General features: G+C 46.1%; 2 protein-coding genes and 1 pseudogene across 2 annotated transcripts; 1 reads left to right on the top strand and 2 right to left on the bottom strand.

The window, feature by feature from the left end:
* Positions 1-10416: 10416 nt before the first annotated feature.
* Positions 10417-10873, bottom strand: LOC123129373 (uncharacterized). Its single transcript, XM_044549564.1, has 2 exons — positions 10603-10873; positions 10417-10475 (listed from the first exon to the last, which is right to left on the bottom strand). The coding sequence occupies exons 1-2, from the start codon at positions 10871-10873 to the stop codon at positions 10417-10419; spliced, it is 330 nt and encodes a 109-aa protein (XP_044405499.1).
* A 2877-nt stretch (positions 10874-13750) lies between these two features.
* LOC123130136 (uncharacterized) lies at positions 13751-14458 on the bottom strand. Its single transcript, XM_044550082.1, has 2 exons — positions 14123-14458; positions 13751-13995 (listed from the first exon to the last, which is right to left on the bottom strand). The coding sequence occupies exons 1-2, from the start codon at positions 14382-14384 to the stop codon at positions 13925-13927; spliced, it is 333 nt and encodes a 110-aa protein (XP_044406017.1). The 5' UTR covers positions 14385-14458; the 3' UTR covers positions 13751-13924.
* Positions 14459-16348: 1890 nt separating this feature from the next.
* LOC123130135 (putative disease resistance protein RGA4) lies at positions 16349-20382 on the top strand (annotated as a pseudogene).
* The last annotated feature ends 1862 nt before the right edge of the window (positions 20383-22244 follow it).

Raw genomic sequence — 22244 nt, 5'->3', positions numbered from 1 at the left:
ACGGCATAAGCAAACATGCAGTGTTTTAACTAAAGTTATTAGAAGGCTTTATAAGCCTAGGAATATGATCATTGTCCCTCTCTCACCGTTTCACCACCTTGTGTTTGCTGGAAGTTGGATTTTGACCAATCAAAGCCGTTCATGGCGACAAATTCGGGTTCGTCATCAATCAGGCCGACCGGGTCAATTTACGGGGCAAAGTTATCTTCTCTCATAGGTGGGATCAGATCTGCTACTTTGTATGAAGGAGTGGCCATCTTCTTATTTTCACTATCAAAACCCAGCTGGTACTTGTCAACATTGGTGTCATCTCCAAGACTAGTCGCCTGGGGTCGGACTTCGCGAACACAGGCTATGAAATCATCCTGACTAAAAGGAGACCCGTCCTCCTTCATGGTAGGATAGCCCCTTGCTACGTCCGCTAGGTCTAGGTCTCGCACCCAAGCCTTGGAGCGGCTTAGAGTAGTCAAAGCTCCGGCTCGCGCACAAGAGCGTTTTACTTCTTGGAACTGGGCAGGAAGGATGGACAGCTTCTTCAGGACATCGCTGAGCCGGTTGGGTCCTTGATTAGCAGGAGATATGGCAGCCAGAACCCGTTGTGCGCCGATATATAATTGTTCAACCAGAGTGTATACTGCTTTCAGTTTAATCAACGGATCTTGGCTTAGATTCTTACTTTGTGGGCCTGCATATATTTTTCACAGGGTCAGTTGGTGGATTATACTCCGGTTTGGCATAAAATACACGAAAGGTCAAAACAAGGCAGCTTACCAAAGATAGCAGCGACCATCTGAGACACTCGGCCCTTTAAACCGTTCAGCTCGGTTGATATTTCTTTCAGAGCTATTTCGGCTGTCTCAGCTCGCCGGGTCAGAAGTATTTTCTCATCTTCCCAAGTTTTCTCTTTGGCAGCAAAGCTGGTCTTCAAATTCTCCGTTTTAGAAAGGCTTATTTGTAGTTTGGAGGTGGAAGACTTGATTTCTGACTCCTGACTCGCTAGCCGGGTCTTTGCATCAGTCAGTTGAGAGTTTAGTTCAGACAATGCATTCTGTGAAACATTCAGATAAGTCAAGACTTGGTTTTAAATTTCAGTATCCAAATTCAAGATTCAAGTCCCAAGTACTTTACGAATAAACAACTTGGCACTTGGGGGCTAATGTATGCCAAATCAAATTTTTATGACTCTACCAACATTTTGAAGTCCCAAGTCCTTTACAAAGTAACAACACTTGGCACTTGGGGGCTAATGTACGCAGTTCAACAAGTTTATCAAGGATAAACCGGAATGTTAAGTACTTTACAGATGCTTTTAAATTCTGAAGTACCGATTCATTAATGATCAAAATAAACCGGTCCTTGGGGACTATGAGTGAAGTATTGTTCTATCAATATCAGGTAACGATTCAGAGGTAAAGGTCTTGGCCTATATTTTAAGTCTACGGGTTATTTCGTTTCTCTCATAATCTACAGACATGGGGGCTGAAGGAATATTGGTAAATCGGAAACAACGTACCTCATATTTCAACTGAACCTGCTTGACCATCTCGATCTCAGACTCACGACTGGAGTGTACATGACTGAGATAGCCGGATAAGATATCACTGGCATTAAGACGGTCGTAGTTGGCAACATCAAAGCGAATCTTCTGCCTCTCCAATGCTTCTTGCTTAGTTGTGCACCGAGCCAACACCGTTGGGTTCCCCGGCTCAACAAAGCAGCTCCCAGTAATTTGAACATCTTGAACACGTGGAGACGGCGGGTCAGTTGAGCTTGACGGTCCAACTGTGGAAGGATTCATAGTGGCTTTGTCAAGGGACGGCTCCGAAGGATTTGCTTCATTGATAATAGGCGGGTCTTCTGGGGCGGCAGTTAATGGAGAAGCCGGCCTAGCCGGCTCAGATGCTAGTACTGGCGGGTCTTCCGCCGGTTTTGTTACCTTCGCCTTCTTGGATTTAGCCTGGCCGCTAAAGAAAAAATATATATTACAGGACAGTCAGCATCAAGATACAACTGATCAACCCGGAAGAAAAAAGGATTTCTAATTACCCAGGAGTAGTCTTGAAAGCTGGAAATTGTGTTTGTGATGAGTCGCCTGAAGAACGAGACACCTCCTGAAAAGGTAAAAGAAAGGAGTTAAAAGGAATACAATGAGCAGGATTCATTAAAACAAGTTAAGGACAGTAAAAGTAAACCTCGTTCGGTTGTTTCCGAGGGGTATGTTGAAGGTCGACAGCCGGTTAATCTTCAATCTCAGCTTCACGGCGGCTTTCATGTTGCTACTTTTTCAAATAAAGTTGGGATCCAAGTGAGCTAAGGGGTTAGAAAACCTTACTTTACGGATCACTCATCGAACTTTGTGTCTTGGTAAGGGCTCTGAGTCGGAGGAAATGATAGTTACCTCTACTTCCCTAGCCTGACTGGCCCCAGTGTCATCCTGGTAAGGATCAGTGTCAATAAGATTGTTAAAAAATTGGCCAAGGGAATCAAGGGCTACCTCCGAGTCAGATGTGTCATCAAGTTTCATTAAATCTTCAACAGTGCTTTTCTTCTTCTTCTTCGATTTCCGGGTCATCTTCTTGGTGTTCATGGCGGCGGCTTTCGCTTTCTTGGCAGCTTCGTGGTCATATTTCACCTTCCAAAAGTCAGAATTGGCCTGCAAAGACAAGAAGAAAGATCTGTGTTAAAATAGTGTAGCTAGGCAAAATACGAAGGAAAAGAGATCAGAATGTACTTACTTCTGACACCGGGTTAAGCTTGCAGAAGGGATTTAACCCAACAATACTACAATCTTCATATTTCCCATTTACCAAAAGGGTTGACATTGAAACAATTTCTTCTGCGGTGAGTTCAACTGGGCTGTGACGAAGAGAGTTGTCCGGGCTTCCGTCATATTCATACATCAGTTTGGATCGACGGCCTAATGGAATACCCGCCATGAGATCCAGCAGCGGGTCAGATATACTCTAGTTAAACCATTTCCCAACAAAGCATTGATTCTTCTGATGGAGGGAAGTAGCCTCTTGCGTTCAGCAACGGTGAGTTTATCCGGAAGGGTGAACTTGGAGTCAAGATGACCGGGGCGGTAACCCGGCAGAGGCTTCTCGTTTGCTGGAGAAATATCCTGACAATAAAACCAAGTTTGATTCCAGTCCTTTGGGTGACTTGGTAAGACGACTGAAGGAGGAGAATGAAAAAGACCTAAGTGGTACCTATTTATAAGGGAGTAAGTGAACAGGCGGGCACGAAAATCAAGGAGACCCGAATAATGATTATCCAAAATAAACGGACGCCTCGATTCTCGGAAGGCATTAAAAAATGAAAGATCCGTTGAAAGATGACATCATGAAGGTTTTTTGTGTTTTCAAAAGATGACGTCACGGCGGGTTATAGAAGTTTTCAGACAGAGGATGGATTCCACCTAAGTATTGAAGATTGACAAAGAACAAAGTTCAAAGTCAACCTGGGCCTAATGTTGGGGATATTACTACCAGTATGACCCGCCCAGGAGGGGCCGGGTCAGCCCTAATGGCGGGTTACATAAGAAGCCCAATATACATTCAAGATGATAGTTTATGAAACATATAGAAGGCCCAAAGGCTGGGGCCGGCTTAAGGCCTGATATTGTAAACCGCCGTATGTAAGGAAAGACTTGTAAAGAAAGGCATGTAAAGGAATTCACCGAGTCGGACACGATTATGAGCCAGCCGGGACTCTGTAGGCCATCAGGCGTCAACCCGCGTATATAAGGGGACGACCCGGTGGCGGTTTAGGGGAAGAAACACCCAAGTCGATAGCCAAGCCGGCGAGTTGAGCCTCTTGGAAATCGAAACCTCAGGAATACCAATCTCAACTAGACGTAGGCTTTTACCTTCATCGTAAGGGGCCGAACTAGTATAAAAACTCTCTCGTGTGTCCTTTGTCCCGATCAACCCCTTTAAGCTTCCTAGTGCGATGGCCCTACGACTAAGTCCTTGCTCTAGGACATCTGCCGTGTCAACTCCACGACAATTTGAGTCATACAAAATCATCTGATAAAACTTTAGTGGCGTTTTCATGAATGAATGGCACACATTTGGTTTGACTGATGCTGTGATTGCCCTACAGGTATCTAGAGTTACAATCTGGTGGCTGAGATGCAGAAGGGGCTTGCTGCGACCCGCGAGGAAAATCCACCCTCTATGTAGGATCCACTAGTCAAACCTGAAGTGGGCTTATAGGAATTAATCGCTTATTTTGATCAACCTGGCTTGTTATCTACTTTTTATAGTCAATTGACCAACTGGCATGAATACATAACAGGCTTGCTACAAGTAATTAGTATGTACCTTTCTGGTAGGAGCCGGATCCCTACCAGGGCGTGGTCTCGGGTTGTAGGGGTGAAAGGAGAGATGGCGTGGTCGCCGGCGCTGGGGCGCCGTCGTAGCGTGCGTGTGAGAGAGATAGGGCGCAGGGGTGGCGGCTAGGGTTAGGTCTCCCAGCTCCCTTAGGAAGCCGAGAAAATATGATTGCTTCTTGGTTAATCCCAAAATAGGTCCTTACACGAGTTTATATAATCCTCCTAATAAGATAATTAGGCTAAGCCCCTAATAACGATAAGATAAACTGGGCCACAACTAACTGGGCTAAGCCCCTAATATGTGTTGGGGAACGTAGTAATTTCAAAATTTTCGTACGCACACATAGGATCATGGTGATGCATAGCAACGAGAGGGGAGAGTGTGTCCATGTACCCTCGTAGACCGAATGCGGAAGCGTTAGCACAACGCGGTTGATGTAGTCGTACGTCATCACGATCCGACCGATCCAAGTACTGAACGCACGGCACGTCCGAGTTCTGCACACGTTCAACTCGATGACGTCCCGCGAGCTCCAATCCAGCAAAGCTTCATAGGAGAGTTTCATTAGCACGACGACATGGTGACGGTGATGATGATGCTACCGACACAGGGCTTCGCCTAAGCACCGCTACGATATGATCGAGGTGGATTATGGTGGAGGGGGCACCACACACGGCTAAGAGATCAATGATCAATTGTTGTGTCTATGGGGTGCCCCCTGCCCCCGTATATAAAGGAGGAAGGGGGAGGAGGCGGCCAGGGAGAGGCACGCCAAGACGGGGAGTCCTACTCTCACTAGGAGTAGGACTCCTCCTTTTTCTAGTAGGAGTAGGAGAGGGGGAAGGACAGGGAGAGGAGGAGAAGGAAAGAGGGGGCTGGCCCCCTGTGCCCTAAACCAATTCGGTTTGGGCCTTGGGGGGCGTGCCCCACACTCCCGTTGCTGCCCTCTATTTCCACTAAGGCCCATTAAGCCCCCCTGGGGCTTCCGGTAACCCCCCGGTACTCCGGTATATGTCCAAAACCTTCCGGAACCTTTCCGGTGTCCGAACATAGTCGTCCAATATATTGATATTTACGTCTCGACCATTTCAAGACTCCTCGTCATGTCCATGATCATATACGGGACTCCGAACTACCTTCGGTATATCAAAACACAAAAACTCATAATACCGATCGTCACCGAACTTTAAGCGTGTGGACCCTACGGGTTCGAGAACTATGTAGACATGACTGAGATGCGTCTCCGATCAATAACCAATAGCGGAACCTGGATGCTCATATTGGCTCCCACATATTCTACGAAGATCTTTATCGGTCAAACCGCATAACAACATACGTTGTTCCCTTTGTGATCGGTATGTTACTTGCCCGAGATTCGATCGTCGGTATCTCAATACCTAGTTCAATCTCGTTACCGGCAAGTCTCTTTACTCGTTCCGTAATACATCATCCCGCAACTAACTCATTAGTTACAATGCTTGCAAGTCTTATAGTGATGTGCATTACCGAGTGGGCCCAGGTATACCTCTCCGACAATCGGAGTGACAAATCCTAATCTCGAAATACGCCAACTCACCAAGTACCTTCGGAGACACCTGTAGAGCACCTTTATAATCACCCAGCTACGTTGTGACGTTTGGTAGCACACAAAGTGTTCCTCCGGTAAACGGGGGTTGCATAATCTCATAGTCATAGGAACATGTATAAGTCATGAAGAAAGCAATAGCAAACATACTAAACGATCAAGTGCTAAGCTAACGGAATGGGTCAAGTCAATCACATCATTCTCCTAATGATGTGATCCCATTAATCAAATGACAACTCATGTCTATGGCTAGGAAACATAACCATCTTTGATCAACGAGCTAGTCAAGTAGAGGCATACTAGTGACACTCTGTTTGTCTATGTATTCACACATGTATCATGTTTCCGGTTAATACAATTCTAGCATGAATAATAAACATTTATCATGATATAAGGAAATAAATAATAACTTTATTATTGCCTCTAGGGCATATTTCCTTCAATATGTCAGTCATAACATCTCTCCCCGCCTGCACAAACAGCCCGTCCTCGAGCTGGAAGGCGGGGAAGATCAATGGTCGCCAAACACCTCCACGTTAACTAGAGCGAGCTGGTCGCCGAGCCCGCCGACGGCGGGGTCCTCCTCAATGTAGTCTGCAGCCTCCAGGTAGAAGAGTCATGGGAAGACGTGGCCCAGTACATAGGGCTCGTTGCAGTTGAAGCACAACCCTTGGCAGCGACGCTCGAATTGCTCGGACGGGGTGAGTCGGCGGAACGGGCGTGCCGCAGCCGCGGCGAGGGGCACCGCGGAAGCCTGGACAGGCTGACCCTGCGCGGGAACTTCCGGCAAGGGTGGTAGCCCAGCGGCCCAGGGCGGTGGCGCCTGCTGGATGGCCACCATGCGACGCTCGAACGCGCGGGCGTAGTACATAGCCGTTTCGAGGTCCTGTGGCCCGTGCATCTCCACGTCCACGCGGATGTGGTTGAGTAGGCCGCCAACAAAGAGCTCAACCCGCTGACGAGCCGAAACGTTGGGGGCGTGGCACGCCTGGAAGCGGTCGGCGAAGTCTTGCGTCGAGGTGAAGAACGGAAGACGCCCAAGCTCCGCCAGACGGCTCCTGCGTATAAGCGGACCGAAGTGCAAGAGGCACAATTCGTGGAAGCGCTCCCATGGTGGCATTCCGCCCTCGTCCTGTTCGAGGGCGTAGTACCATGTTTGTGCGGCTCCTCAAAGATGATACGAGCCGATCCAGGTGCGGTCGGACGCGAGCGTGCGCTGTCCCCTGAAAAATTGGTCGCATTGGTTGAGCCAATTCAGGGGGTCGACGGTGCCATCGTAGGTCGTGAACTACAGCTTGAAGAATCTCGGCGGCGTCTGGACATGGACGACGGGCAGGTGCACCTCATCATCCTGGAGCAGCGAGGACGACGGGGCCGAGTAGGCTGGCATCAGGGTGCCGCCCTGGAACAGGGGCCCGTTGACGCTGGCGAAAGTCTCGGCGGAGCCCGAGGACCCGCCAAACTGCATGGCCGGGTGCGTCGCCGGCGGGGGCAGCACGTGCGGCCCGACTGAGGCCGTCGTGTAGACCAGCTCAAGGGACCCAGCAAGCCAGGCCGGTAACGGAAACGACAACGGGGGAAACCGGACCTGGTGGATGGGCACCCCCGGTCCTGTCGTCAGGATGCCCAGGGCTGCAGTCGCCGGTGGCGGCGGCTGCAGCTCTTGCCCCTGCTACATGGTGGAGGCGCCGGGATTCGTCGCTGGTGGCGGCTGCCATGGCGGCGGCAACGGGGGTCCCCGAGGATGGCGGCTGCTGCGGCGGTGGGGCGGTGGCGTAGGGCACAGGCGGCTGTGGCCCATAGGATCTCACGAGGAACGTGTAGATGTCCATGACCGCCTGGGTGAGATCCTGGATGGCAACTGTCATCTCCTTCGGGGTGAAGACGACGGGGACGGGCGTGGCGGAGGTGACCGGCACCGGCAAGAGCGGGGCGATGGTCGTGGTGGCCATGTTGGGGAACGCGGTAATTTCAAAAAAAAATCCTACGCACACGCAAGATCCATCTAGGAGATGCATAGCAACGAGAGGGGAGAGTGTTGTCTACGTACCCTCATAGACCGTAAGCGGAAGCGTTATGGCAACGCGGTTGATGTAGTCGTACGTCTTCACGATCCGACCGATCCTAGCACCAAAGGTACGGCACCTCTGTGATCTGCACACGTTCAGCTGAGTGTCGGGAGAGCTTCGTCACCACGACGGCGTGATGACGGTGATGATGAAGTTACCAACGCAGGGCTTCGCCTAAGCACTACAACGATATGACCGAGGTGGAAGTTTGTGGAGGGGGGCATCGCACACGGCTAAGAGATAAACTTGTGTGTCTATGGGGTGCCCCCTCCCCACGTATATAAAGGAGGGAGGGAGGAAGAGGCCGGCCTAGGAGGAGGTGCGCGCCAAGGGGGGGCAATCCTACTCCAAGTAGGTTTGCCCCCCCCCCTTTCCTATTCCTACTAGGAGAAGGAGGAAAGAGGAGGAGGGGAGTAGGAAAGAGCCCCCCCCCCCCAACCCTAAACCAATTTGGTTTGGGCCTATGGGGGGCACGCCCCACACCTTGCTTGTTGCCCTCTTTCTCCACTAGGGCCCAATAAGGCCCATAGACTCCCCGGGGGGGGGGGGGTCCGGTAACCTCTGGTACTCCGAAAAATACCCGATACACTTCGGAACCCTTCCGGTGTCCGGATATAACCTTCCAATATATCAATCTTTATGCCTCGACCATTTAAAGACTCCTCGTCATGTCCGTGATCACATCCGGGACTCCGAACTACCTTCGGTACATCAAAACACATAAACTCATAATATCAATCGTCACCGAACGTTAAGTGTGCGGACCCTACGGGTTCGAGAACTATGTAGACATGACCGAGACTCATCTACGGTCAATAACCAATAGCGGAATCTAGATGCTCATATTGGTTCCTACATATTCTACGAAGATCTTTATGGTCAAACCGCATAACAACATACGTTGTTCCCTTTGTCATCGGTATGTTACTTGCCCGAGATTCGATCGTCGGTATCTCAATACCTAGTTCAATCTCGTTACCAGCAAGTCTCTTTACTCGTTACGTAATGCATCATCCTGTAACTAACTCATTAGTCACATTGTTTGCAAGGCTTATAGTGATGTGCATTACCGAGAGGGCCCAGAGATACCTCTCCGACAATCGGAGTGACAAATCCTAATCTCGATCTATGCCAACTCAACAAACACCATCGGAGACACCTGTAGAGCATCTTTATAATCATCCGGTTACGTTGTGACGTTTGATAGCACACTAAGTGTTCCTCCGGTATTTGGGAGTTGCATAATCTCATAGTCATAGGAACATGTATAAGTTATGAAGAAAGCAATAGCAACAAACTAAACGATCATAGTGCTAAGCTAACGGATGGGTCTTGTCCATCACATCATTCTCTAATGATGTGACCCTGTTCATCAAATGACAACAAATGTCTATGGTCAGGAAACATAACCATCTTTGATTAACGAGCTAGTCAAGTAGAAGCATAGTAGGGACACTTTGTTTGTCTATGTATTCACACATGTACTAAGTTTCCGGTTAGTACAATTCTAGCATGAATAATAAACATTTATCATGATATAAGGAAATATAATAACAACTTTGTTATTGCCTCTAGGGCATATTTCCTTTAGGCCATCGGGGCGGTCGTCGCGGTCGGTAGTGGGAGGGTCGGGGTGGTCGGCGGTGAGGACATGATCGCACCGAAGTTATCTGATACCAAATTGGTAGGAACCGGATCCCTACCAGGGCGTGGTCTCAGATTGTAGGGGTGGAATGAGGGATGGCGGGGAGGAAGGCGTGATCGCTGGCGCTGGGGCGCCGTTGTTGCGTGCGAGAGAGAGAGAGAGGGCACAGGGGCGGCGGCTAGGGTTAGGTCTCCCGGCTCCCTAAGGAAGCCGAGCAAATATGATTCCTTCTTGCTTAATCCCAAAACAGGTCCTTACACTAGTTTATATAATTCTCCTAATAAAGTAATTGGGCTAAGCTCCTAACAACGATAAGATAAACTGGACCACAACTAACTGGGCTAAGCCCCTAATATGCCGGTCATAACACTTTCAGCTGATCTTCCTTGCATTTTGTGTGTGTTTATATTCACTGTTTTCTTTTGATTGAGTTCCATATTGTATCAGGCAAGGACGAATTCTGCGTTGAATTTCTCCTTATGCCCATTTAGCGTTTTTGTATTTACCTGGTTCTGACTAGTGAATGTTGAGTTGTTTTGGTTTCCCTGAGATTGAGGGAAGGCTTCAGTGAGATTGCTAATGTTTAAGTGGATGAGATTGCCAAGGTTTGGAGTATGAAGTAAACATGTCACTCTGATTTGCAAAATTTCACAAAGTGTTGTGTGGACGCGCAATACACATTTTATTGAATATTGATTGGTTCAGCAATCACAGCCGTTCAACATCACGATCCCATGATCCAGAGGCTATTCAACTCTTTATTTTGAAGGTTACTTGGCGTTAATTGTTGCCCCACCTCTTGTTGCACTCAGCTATACAATCCGCAACACCATGTGTATCTGCAAAAATGGCCAAGACGAGCAGAAGAGAGCATATGTTGCACCGATGTTCAGGAGAATCAGGAGAATTCATCTATAAAAGCAACGGAGCAAATGGAATGCAAGTAAGGTGTTCTGTTGGTCTTACAGGTTGGTGCCACTGACGGGTCACAGATGGAGTCCGTGCTGCAGACCATGATGCATGCGGCGAGGGCGTCCTTCTTGTCAACTCCGTCACAGTTGCTGGCGCAGTCGACGTTGCAGAGCCACCAAGGGACGCTGTGCCTGCACCCGTCGTGGCACTGCTGGTAACAGTCGCAGAAGGACATGGCGGCCACCTGTTGCTTGGATGGCACTGACATGATGAGGAGCATGATGCACAGCGCGGCAATGGCAGCCGCCCCCTTCTTCACCTCCATCTCCTCTCCTTCCTCGCACGAGCTATGACAAGAGAATAGGGAAGGAACTGCTGTGGGAGTTTTCAGGTGACTGGTGGCTCTCTTAGTCAGTCAGATATATTGGAGTTCTGAGGGCAATATCAACGTTTGACCTGGATAATTTGTAGTGTAACGTAACAAAGTATTCCAGTATTTTCCAGAAAATCAAATGACCCACAATTTCAGGTTGGAGTGTCCTGTAGCCAATTTTCCAATGGTATTAATTCCCGAACAAGATGGTGCCTACTGCCACTTACTAGCCCCTAGTGGAGCACCTGAAAATAACCTTGGATCTTACACGAATTAGAAAAGTGCATGTTGCTCATCTTTCTATTTTCCCTGTGAAGCGACCTGTTTTCTTTCTACATCAGCACATGTCGGGAATCTTTTTCTAATGTTGGTTTTCTCTAATATAATTCTGAGGTGATCTCACGCCGGAGCTTTTCACACAATTTCCAAGATGGTTTAGCTAGTGCTTAGTGCTTATTGTTTGAGCCATACAATGTCTTCAGATATAATGTCAACGGTTTTCCATGAATGCCTTGTACAAATTGCTTTGACTGACGCCATGTGATTTCCCTGCAGGTATCTACAGTTACGTTCCGGTTTCCGAGATATAGATGTGCCTTGATAGCTTGCTTCAATTAGTTACTACATTTCAATTGATCGTTTGCTTGTGTTATGCATGTGTTCATCTTTTCCCCTTTTCCTTTGTGTTCAGTGCTGTACTACGTGGGGAGTATTCTGCGTCAGATTTGTACTTATGTCTCATTTTGTGTGTTTGTTTTGGGTGAATGCTTATCTGGTTCTGACCAGTGAATTTTGAATTATTTTGCTTTCGTTGAGATTCATGCAGTGCTTGGATTAGTTTGCTAATATTTGAATAATTTAAATGTTAAGCTTTTATGTTCCTTAATCCTCGCAAAAAGAAGATAAAGAATTTTGTTGTTGTCATCTGGACAGAGGAAGGTAAAATCAAAATTAGCAGGGATTTTCCACATGCATCGATAACCATGTTTATATTAAGATTCACAAATTTTCTCACAAGTGTTACAAGGAAGCAAAACACATTTTATTTATTGATGCAGCAATCACAGCTGCTCGACATCAGGTGCAGCAATCACAGCTGCTCGACCGGCTTTTAGCTCTTCAATGTTCCTCGTCGGGATCGGGACCAGGGGCGCCCCACACATTGTAGCATTCGTCTACACAAACTTCAGGATCTGCGAAACGGCCCAAGATCATCAGAACAGACGTTTCCTTTTTGCTTTGTGAAAAGAACACACATTCAATCAATGTACATGAGAATTCATACATAAACAGAGCAAACGCATCCAATAAAGTTTGTGTGAAAAGAAAACATATTCTATCATTCATGTCTTACCGGTCAACGGCGCTGGCAGGTCACAGATGGGGTCCGTGTTGCAGGCGTCCAAGCAGGTGCGAAGGGGGTCGGAGATGTCGTCGAAGAAGGGGCAGCTACAGGCGCACATCACCTTGCAGACCCACGGAGGGGTGCTGTTGTTGCACCCAGGGTAGCACTTCCGGTAGCACTCGCACTTGACTTCGGACAGCTGCTGATGGGATGGCTTTGGCAGCGTGAGGAGGAGGAGCATGCACAGGGTGGCAACAGCGGCCGCTCTCTTCTTCGCCTCCATCTCCTTGGCCTCACAATCGTACGGGAGAAGAGAACTCCTGTGGTGTGTGGTGGGTTGGTGGCTCTGCCATTCAGCTAGAGTGAGGGCCCTTATATATTGGAGGTCCGAGGGCAATATCGACATTGGCACGGATAATTCGTAATGGGACCAATAGCATTTCACTATTTTCCAGCAAATCAAAGGACCGTAACCCAAAGTTGGAGTGTCATGTACCTGTACCCAATTGTGCTAGTGGTTCTCGCTGCTCACCTTAAAGCTGCAATGCTGCATGTGTTGATATAGAGAAAACAGAATGCAGTTCTGATTTATATACCAGTGTGCAAGTTATGGCACATTTAATCACCTCTATACAGCTTGATACAAGTTGCCGAATGTAACTCGAATGGAATTTCATGCCAAAATAACCTGATTAGACAGTTGCATGATGCTCATCATCTTTCTTTTGCCCAGACAACCCCTTATGAAGCTGCCTGTGCTGATGTAGAAAGAAAACCGGATGCAGTTTTCATACAATACTGTTTATATGGATGCATGGCACATATCAGTAAAAACTATTGTATATATGTTTAATTACCTGCTGTTTAGTACTAGTAAGGGACAAATTGCAATTTTAAGTGCCTGGAGATGTGAAGTATCTGCATGGAATGGCATCTCTTATGAATTGTTTGCAATTATGCACTTTTATTTACTTAACAAAATTTGCATATATTCAGTAGCATAGCAATACTACTGGGATAGTTTTACTTTTTTTTTTTGAGATATGGTGAAGGCTTCAGTGGTTGGCTAATGTTTGAACTTGAATTCTTTCATACACGGGTGTGTGTGCTTCAGTGTTTTGGGTGTGTGTGATTATCGTCATTGTTAAAAGTCTATGTACAATGCAGGGACACGGTGTGTTGTATTTTGCATGCGCTCGTTTTCACTGTTTTCTTTTGATTGTGTCCCATGTTGTATGAGTAAGGGAAATCCTAAGTCGAATTTCTGCTTATGTCCTATTTTGTGAGTCTGACCAATGAATTTGTCTGGTTCTGTTCTGACTGATGAATTTCAAATTATTTTCCCTTTGTTGGGATTCACACAAAGCTTGGATGACTTTGCTCATGTTTGAATTCTTTTACTTGTTACATGAACCTCATATGTCACTTCCTTGTCACAAAAATAAGATAGATAATTTTGCTCTTGCAATCTGGACAGGGGAAGCTAAAATCAAAGACACATCAAAATTAGCAGGTATTTGCCACATGCCTCGATAACTGGCTTTGTTATAAGATTCACAAACTTTCTCACAAGTAGTGCACCGAAGTGAGATACATTTTATTGCATTTGTGCAGCCGCTCAACATCGTATGATCCCATGATCAACCGATCTTCCATCTTTAAGGTTCCTTGCTGGGACCATGGCCACCCCACGTCTTGTTGCATGCATGGATACAATCCGGAGCGCAAACTGCATATGCAAAATGGCAGTGCAAGCACAAGATCATGAGAACAAAATAACAGCAAAAAGGGCACACATATTCCATCAACGTGCCTCTGCGGACGGACACATAAAGTAGGGTGGTAGGTCCTCTTACCGGATGGCGCTGGTGGCAGGCCACAGACAGAGTTGGTGCAGCAGGCGACCATGCAGGCGACGACAGGGTCCTTGTTGTCATTGCAGCTGCCGCCACACACGACCTTGCAGAGCATCGGGAAGGCGTTCTTGCACTCTAAGTAGCACTTTCGGTAGCAGTCGCAGGAGTGATCCGAGAGCTGCTGACGAGATGGCCTTGACAGCATGAGGAGCAGGAGCATGCACAGGGCGGCAATGGCCGCCGCTCTCTTCTTCACCACCATCTCCCTCCTCTGGCAGGCAATGAGAATAGAAGAGAAAGAGAACTGCTGTGGTGAGTGGTGAATGGTGACTGTTCATTCAGCCAGTGTGAGCTCTTATATATCGGAGAACTGCTGTGTGACTGTTCATCTCAATGGGGGCAATCTCGACATTTGACACGGCTAATTTGTATTGTAGCCGAGCAAAGTATTTCAGTATTCTACAGCAAACTAAATGCGCCGCAATTTCAGGTTCAGTGTCCTGTACCCGATTTTGTGAACGATAACTGAATGCATGCTGCCCACATCTTTCTTTTGCCCCAGACAAGCTCCATGAACTGATGTAGAAAGATAACTGAAAACAGTTTCATGCAATGCTGTTTATATGGGAAATTACTATAAACAACTATTTTGTTTCTAACACAGAAGAAGTTGATCAAGCAGCCAATTCAAGAATCCGCATCGATGACAACTGGAAATTGGTTCGACCATTTGTGACAGATGTTTCCGTTGCAACATACTGAAATTGTTTCGATCGTTCATGTCCACTGTTTTCCACAGCAGCCAAAAGATGATTCCAACAAAACTAAAATTTGTTTCAGCCGAGCATGAAAATATTGTAGGGATAACATTTGTTTCAGATTAGATGAAATTTTGCCTAGAAAGGAAGAGAAGAGGATTTATTTTCACCTATGTACAACAAAATGGCTATATATTAAAACTGATGCAGCTTAGTTTTTTAAGTGCAACACTAGAATCAGGTCTTACTTGTCACTGAATCTTCCACCCCTGCCTGGAAAGCATCCGCCACTTGTTAGCTGATCAACATCCAGTGCTCCTATTGTGCCGCCACCTTTTGCTTGAGCAAAAAGTACTTTTGTTTTGATTCATGCCCCCATCTTCTCACCTGGGTAAATTGCTTCAGAAATCGACTGCGCTTCCCCTCCCCTGCATTTCCACAATTCAACACGCACCTGATCAGGGCTCTTCGCCTCCTTTTCGTTGCTGCAAGCACACAAGTTTTTTTTATTTCCAACTTGTACAGTACAGCCTCGCATCAGGAACAAATGTGCACCATTCACTCCTCACACAGCGCGGCTCTTAATTTGAGGTACGCAAAATGTCTACTATTCCTATGTTTGAAATTCTGCAAGATTCTATACTGTGTGACGTCCCTTATTTCGGTGTTCCAAAAGGAGACTTTACAAGTTATCTTTTGGCAAAGAAGAGGCATCTACGGCTCGACGACATTAAGAACGTGTTGTAACCATTTATGTCCTAATGTAATATCTAACACAGTTAATACTCACATGTCTTTAATAGACTAAGATTTAACTAAAAAGCAAAGTGAGGAAGAGATGAAGTTTGGTGCAACTAAAGACTCAGGCATTCAGGTTTCAGTTGTTCCATGTGCACTAGATGCAGAACTGCAGAAGGGCCATAAACCAGTAGCCAGAACCGGTTGACCCTACCTTGGAACCAGATCATGTGAGTGATTGATCAATAGTAAATAACTGTAGTTGCACGATTAAACATGTCCACTGGCATTAGGCGCATCCACGATGTTCACTTAACTAAACTAGTAATAGTTATCAAGTTTCTTGTCACTTTTATTAATATATGACGTGCTTGCACGGAACTTGTGGTTTGGCTTAAACAAGTACAATATGTGCCTCCATGGAAATTAATGATTTCGGTAAACGATTCCAAAGTCAAACACAACTCTCTAAAGGAATCTCCACGTCAAAATAATGGATTTTGATTGCGCTCCAGCTCCATGTTCCACCGAAAATAATATGCTCTATTAGCATTTTAAAACTATATCATTTTATAAAATCGATGCTTAAAGTCAATGAAGGTTTATATTGTGGTATCAAGGACTACAAGTCGCCTGCAAAGATCTTTCTTTAGTTGTGTTAGTCCTGACTCCTCCTTGTCCTTCCTGCTTCCTGTCCAGAGAGCGAGATCCAAACCTCCTGTCCACAACAATGGCTGCTACTGCTGCACTAGTCTTTGCAGGGAAGTCGGTTGCAACCCCAGCCATCTCATTCATCCTGAACAAGGCATTCGGTTATCTCAGTGAGTGGTACAAGCCTAACGATCTAGAGGAGCTCAAGAATAATCTGTCAGAAAAGCTCACGGACATCCAAGCGGTGTACGATGTTGTTGATCATCAGGAGATCAGTGAGGAGAGCAATGGACTAGCTGAGTGGCTCTGGCGATTCCGCGATGCAGTCGAGGAAGCTGAGGATGCACTTGATGAGATGGACTACCACAAGCTTAAAGAAGAGGCAGAAGCCCACAGCCTAGGACAGGTGCGTAATCCGTTCACAAAGTTTTTCAAAGAACAGATTGTTGGCAAGGCTGCAAGGATGACTCCTGAGGGAAACATGGTAGAGAAGCTGAGGGAGGCCATAGAGAAGTTAGAAACTGTTGCTAAAGATGTGGGTGGTTTCCTTCAGCTTTTATGCCGTGTTGATAATCTTGTCCTGCAAGATCGCGCTGAAAGAAGTGTATACCAGACTAGCTCCACTTTGGTGCCTATTGAGATATTTGGTCGTGACAGTGAGAAGAACCAGGTGATAAGGTGGTTGACTGATAATGTATATGATGATCCAGATACTGTTATTCAGGTACCGGTTTTTGCAATAATCAGAATTGGAGAAAGACAACCCTTGCTCAGATTGTGTGCGAAGAATTGAAAGGTTCAGCACACTTTGACTGTGTTTTGTGGGTACATGTTTCTGATAATGTTTTCAGTTCAACAAGGGTAATGAAAAAGATCTTGGAGGCAGTTACAAAAGAGAAGCCTAATGCTGATACTTTGCAAGCATTGCAACAAATTCTCAAAGACAAACTGGACCGTAAGAAAGTTCTGCTTATTCTGGATGATGTTTGGGAAGATAACAAAATTAGTGAATGGGAAAATTTAATGGCACCTTTGCGGAGTATCCAAACAGGAAGCAAGATCCTGCTGACAACCCGAATGAGATCTGTGGCAGATATGGTTACAGGTGTGATGAGAAGTAGAAAGGACTATTTGCACTTAAATGGATTAAATGAAGATGAAAATTGTATGCTCTTCAAGAAGTGTGCATTTGGTGGTTTGAATCCGGAAGATTATGCACATCTCTTGTCAGTTGCTGAAAAAATAGCAAAAAAGTTTCGAGGCTGTCCTTTGGTTACAAAGATTGCAGGTGGCCATCTACGTAGCAATGTAACTGATGAGCACTGGAAGAACTTAGAGAGACAATTAGAACATTTAGAAGGAAGCACAGATGTTATCGTCACAACTGTTCTTCGATCGAGCAACCATCATCTACCTGAACAGTTGCAGCTTTGTTTTAGATACTGTAGCATATTTCCAAAAGGACAGAAGTTTAAGAAGGAAGACATAGTGAAAATGTGGATGGGTTCAGGACTGATCCTGCAAACTGAAGGTGGGACCAAAAGGCCAGAAGACATGGGAGAAAGATAATTTGCAGCAGTTGGCAAGAAAGTCATTCTTTACTTTTGTGCCAACAGTAAATCCTTACCAGAAATACAGCACAGAGTACTATGTTGTGCATGATTTATTGCATGAGTTGGCACGTAATGTCTCTACCGGTGAATGCCTAAGACTTGAATCCGGTGGTTTTCTGCATCATAAGTGTACGGTTAGACACTTAGGGCTCATTTGGTTGCTGAGGAGGGAAAACCCAGGGTAGCAGTCACCGGGAGAGATTTTTCCTGTGCTCATGGCATCCCCTCTCACAATAGGGAGATATCCCTGGTGCCATTTGGGCATCACGGGGAAGGGCATGGAAGTTTGACAAATATCGTGGGCTTGAGGGAGCAGACGAGGTCATAGGCTTTGCTGCTTGAGAGAGGAAGGCGTTGGAGGAGGCGAGGGGATCCACGAGACGAAGGAAGTTTGCTTTCGCACGAGAGAGATGGGGTTTCGTCCCCGATCTCCGCAGTCGTGGATTTTCCCCCCGTAGATATGTCGTGGATTGGGCCAGGATATCCCCGTCCAATGGACTTCCAAACTGACTGCCGAATAATCCGGGGTCCGATTGGCCGGTGCTTTCTCCGCCCAGGGATAAGGCCGGGATCCCGGGGGGAATCGGGGGAACCAAACTAGCCCTTATGGATAGCAAACTTCAGCAAGTTATCATGTGAGGAGATCAAGGCCATTTCCTGCTTTAAGAGTTTGCGTACACTCGTCGTGGAAGATTCTTATCATGTCAGCACTGGTCATGTATATGCACTGGAGGAAGTTATAGAAAAACTTAAGTGCTTACGGTTATTGAGCTTAAAAGGGGTAACCAAGTTCTGTTTCCCGAAAGAAGTTGCTAACAAGCACCTTCGTTATATCTCTTTCTCTACGATTGAGAAAATACATGGACTTTCTAAGCTCTATCATTTACAAGTACTTATTGCAGCGAAAAGAATAGGTACAGCATCAGAACAAGTGGAGAATATGGAAAACCTGTTTCACCTGTGGTATGTGTCCTATGGTACTAATGGATTTGGTCAGTGTCCTGTTGGCAGATTAACTTCACTTCAAGAATTGTATAACTTCAGTATTCAGTCAGAGGAAGGTTACCGAATAAGTTCATTGATGAATTTAACAAGCCTTTGCAAGCTACGACTGTGCAACCTTGAGAATGTTGAAAGGCATGAAGAGGTTATAGAGGCCAAGATAAATGAGAAATCCTATCTTAGGTCACTGTCACTTAACTGGTCTGAAACTAATGAGGCTCTGAAGGAAGACAATCTGGTTCTTGATATACTTGAGCCACATGCTCGTCTTGAAAATCTTGAAATTACAGGATACAGTGGTGTCCGATTCCCACCTTGAATAAACCATCCCCCACTGGTCAATATGGTGTCACTTGAGCTGAGACAGTGCAAAAATTGGGTGTGCCTTCCATCTCTTGGAAATCTACAGCTACTCAAGCATCTCGAATTGCAAAACCTTACTGGATTGAAACAGATTGGACAATCATCTGGTGATTCCTTGCCTCAAAATCTGAAAACCCTAGTGGTGGAAGGATGCCAGGGATTAAGGAAACTGCCACTTCTACCTCTGACTTTGATGCAGCTGGAAATAAATAATGTTGGATTGGACATCCTCCCGAGAATTGTTGTCCACCATGGTAACATTGGTTCTGAGGCCATGCCACCCAAGTTAGTATCAGTCATCATCAGCAATTGTTCAAATTTGACCATGTTGGCAGAGAGCTTTCTACTGCAGGAGCACTATATCTGCACTCTTCAGATCCTAAAGATTGTTGACTGTAAAAGGTTAATCCATGCTCCTTTATCATTTGGGAGCATGAATGATCTTACGGAATTTCGTATTGGGTGCTGTTACTCATTGAGAATGACGATGCCGAAGGTTGATGGTGGACTACTCCCTTGCACGCTTAAGGAAATCTCTATGGTGCAGTGTGGTGACCTCCAACTTCCTTTGCTGAATTCACTGGTTGGTCTCACTAATCTTACATCATTAAGTTTGTGCAACTGCTCCAGGGTGAAGTCTCTTCCATCATCAGAGGTGTTCCGGAGTCTCACGGCACTGCGAGAAATGGTTGCAAAAGACTGTATTTTCTTGTCATCCTTGGGTGGGCTTGGAGCTCTTTCATATCTCAGTTGGCTAGAAATTACAGACTGTGACCAGCTTCAGCTGGCTGCAGAAATAGGTGAAATGTATGGAGATTCATTGGTTGGGGTCGCCTTGAAGGACTCCCTCTGGATCCATACCACCTTCATGTTAAAATGGAGCCACTGAACAGATTGTGTAGCACAAAAAAACTTGATCATCTCCGTTGGATGTGGAACAATATCTCAGAGATGGATGAGACAAAATAGGTCCGTTGAGACCCTGGAGATATTGAAGCCGGAGATTACATTAAGGCTAGAAGACTTTTGCTTTCTCAAGAGACTGGAGTTTGATGAAGTTCGCCGTCGCCTCCCGTTTCCTGACCTGCCCTCTTCGCTGGAGTCTTTCATTATCAGAGAATGTGATCCAGAGGTGGAGGAAAGCTGGAAACAGAAAGAGAGCTCTGAATGGAACAAGATTTCCCGCATCGGTCATGTCAGAATAGGTATACCCCACTTCTCATCAGCCATTTTGTTTCTTACTCACTTCTTCCATGTCATCATCTCCTGAAATCAGTTGTGAGCCTGAGAGATGATATTCCTATATAAAGTATTGTTTCAATGTATTAACCAGAATTATCTCCTGTCGGACTGTGATCTGGGCATCAGTTTAACTATGTGTTAACTTTGCAGGAGACACAAACTACTATTTGGGTCAGGAGAGACGTGTTACAAATTTGGTGAACGCAGCTACCCATTTTGATAGCTGTGGTTCCCTACTAGGAAAGAGAGCTAAAAGGTACCCCCAACATTTCTTTATGGTCACCGGAGTACATGACATTTCTTTCTTCTATGTTATAAACCCACGGAGTTGTGCTGTACATACAGGTGAAGTCCAAGCTGTTATCTCTACTGCCTGAAGATTCAGGAAAGAAGTCTCGGAAAGCGACATCCTCTCTTTTTCGCGCTGCAAGTGCAACTGGAGGGAGAAGAAGTAACCACGGCGTTCTGCTCTGTTCCACTGTTGGCCCCTCCCCTCTCATCTCAGGCTAGCCGCCAGCCGGCGACAAGGTTGGTGTGGGTCCCATACTCCCACGACTATACAGATGTAGTTAGGATCTAGTACTTTCTAGTAGGTTTTCTTTTCTGTGTTGTTTTGGTGTCGACCCATAGTAGAACTAGCTGACTATGTCATTTGACCGCCGTCTCTTGTAACAACCTAGCGAGCCTCTAGGATTTTGTCTATATTGAAAGCTATTTGTGTGCAATATAGCGGTATAGATGTCATCATCATACGTTTGTTCGATATGAGATTTACACAATTGTATAGCAGCATATAAGATTGGACAGAAAAAGCGAAAAGCTTTGTGGAGACACACACACACAAACAAACAAACAAACAAACAAACAAACTCTAGGTTGGAATCTAGGATTTCCTGGCATTGTTCGATTCTGCCTTGATTGGGAAGTACGGGTCATTAAAATAGAAAATGAGAAGCCTTGTGCGCATAAACGCAAACACCTGGTGGTCACGAATTTTAGACTGCAATGTATGGCTTGAATAATGATGGATCAGAAGGCACAGGTCAACAAGAAAATTGGCTCCACTATCAGGATCACTCCACGTCACCTGATTTCCAGCATTGTGATGTGCCCAGTGCGTGATCCAAATTCCAGTGACGCTCCTCCACCACCGCCAGCATTCCCGCCTTTGTCCTCCATGGCATGGCGGGGACTGTAATGGGAGAGGCGACTGGAAGGGCCGGGATTAGGGTGCCGGCGGATGTACTGTAGGATCGAACCGGCAGCCTGAACGGGAGTGTTGCGGCGGTCGATTCAGGAAAATGTGTAGCGACCAAGGGGGAGAGAATGGTCGACATGTCCTTGCCAGCCAGGTACTCCCTCCGTTCTGAATTACTTGTATGTATCTAGATGTATTTTAATTCTAGATACATCCATTTTTACGACATATTTTAATTCTAGATACATCCATTTTTACGACAAGTAATTTAGAACGGAGAGAGTAGCTGCGTGCACGGAGTCCCTGTGAAGCACGCGCGCGGGGCAAATCCAATTTTTTTTTTACCATATATGATATATCCCACATGGAAGGGTCCAGTACATCATATGACCTGATCTGAGGACCAGCAGCTCTTGGCCGTCCGATGTAGCGGATCCATCCAGCTTAATAATGAAAATTATTCATATGCTATACATAGGGTACTGATATAGACTAGAATAGAAGACTAGGGTACGGTGTTTTTGAGTCATTTAGAAACATGGTTTTTTTTTCCAGGA

This window comes from Triticum aestivum, chromosome 6A (genome assembly GCF_018294505.1).
Source record: "Triticum aestivum cultivar Chinese Spring chromosome 6A, IWGSC CS RefSeq v2.1, whole genome shotgun sequence".
In the NCBI taxonomy this organism is placed as follows: domain Eukaryota; kingdom Viridiplantae; phylum Streptophyta; class Magnoliopsida; order Poales; family Poaceae; genus Triticum; species Triticum aestivum.
The sequence above is the reverse complement of the archived record's forward strand: the minus strand, read 5'-3'. Positions and strand labels throughout refer to the sequence as shown.

Excerpts from the sequence above, each read along its gene's own strand:
- LOC123129373 (XM_044549564.1), bottom strand. The coding sequence starts at position 10,873 with ATGGAGGTGAAGAAGGGGGCGGCTGCCATTGCCGCGCTGTGCATCATG. Across the intron at positions 10,476-10,602 it reads CCCGTCAGTGGCACCAACCT|ATACACATGGTGTTGCGGAT; the intron begins GTAAGACCAACA and ends CCATTTTTGCAG.
- LOC123130136 (XM_044550082.1), bottom strand. The coding sequence starts at position 14,384 with ATGGTGGTGAAGAAGAGAGCGGCGGCCATTGCCGCCCTGTGCATGCTC. Across the intron at positions 13,996-14,122 it reads CCTGCCACCAGCGCCATCCG|TTTGCGCTCCGGATTGTATC; the intron begins GTAAGAGGACCT and ends TTGCATATGCAG.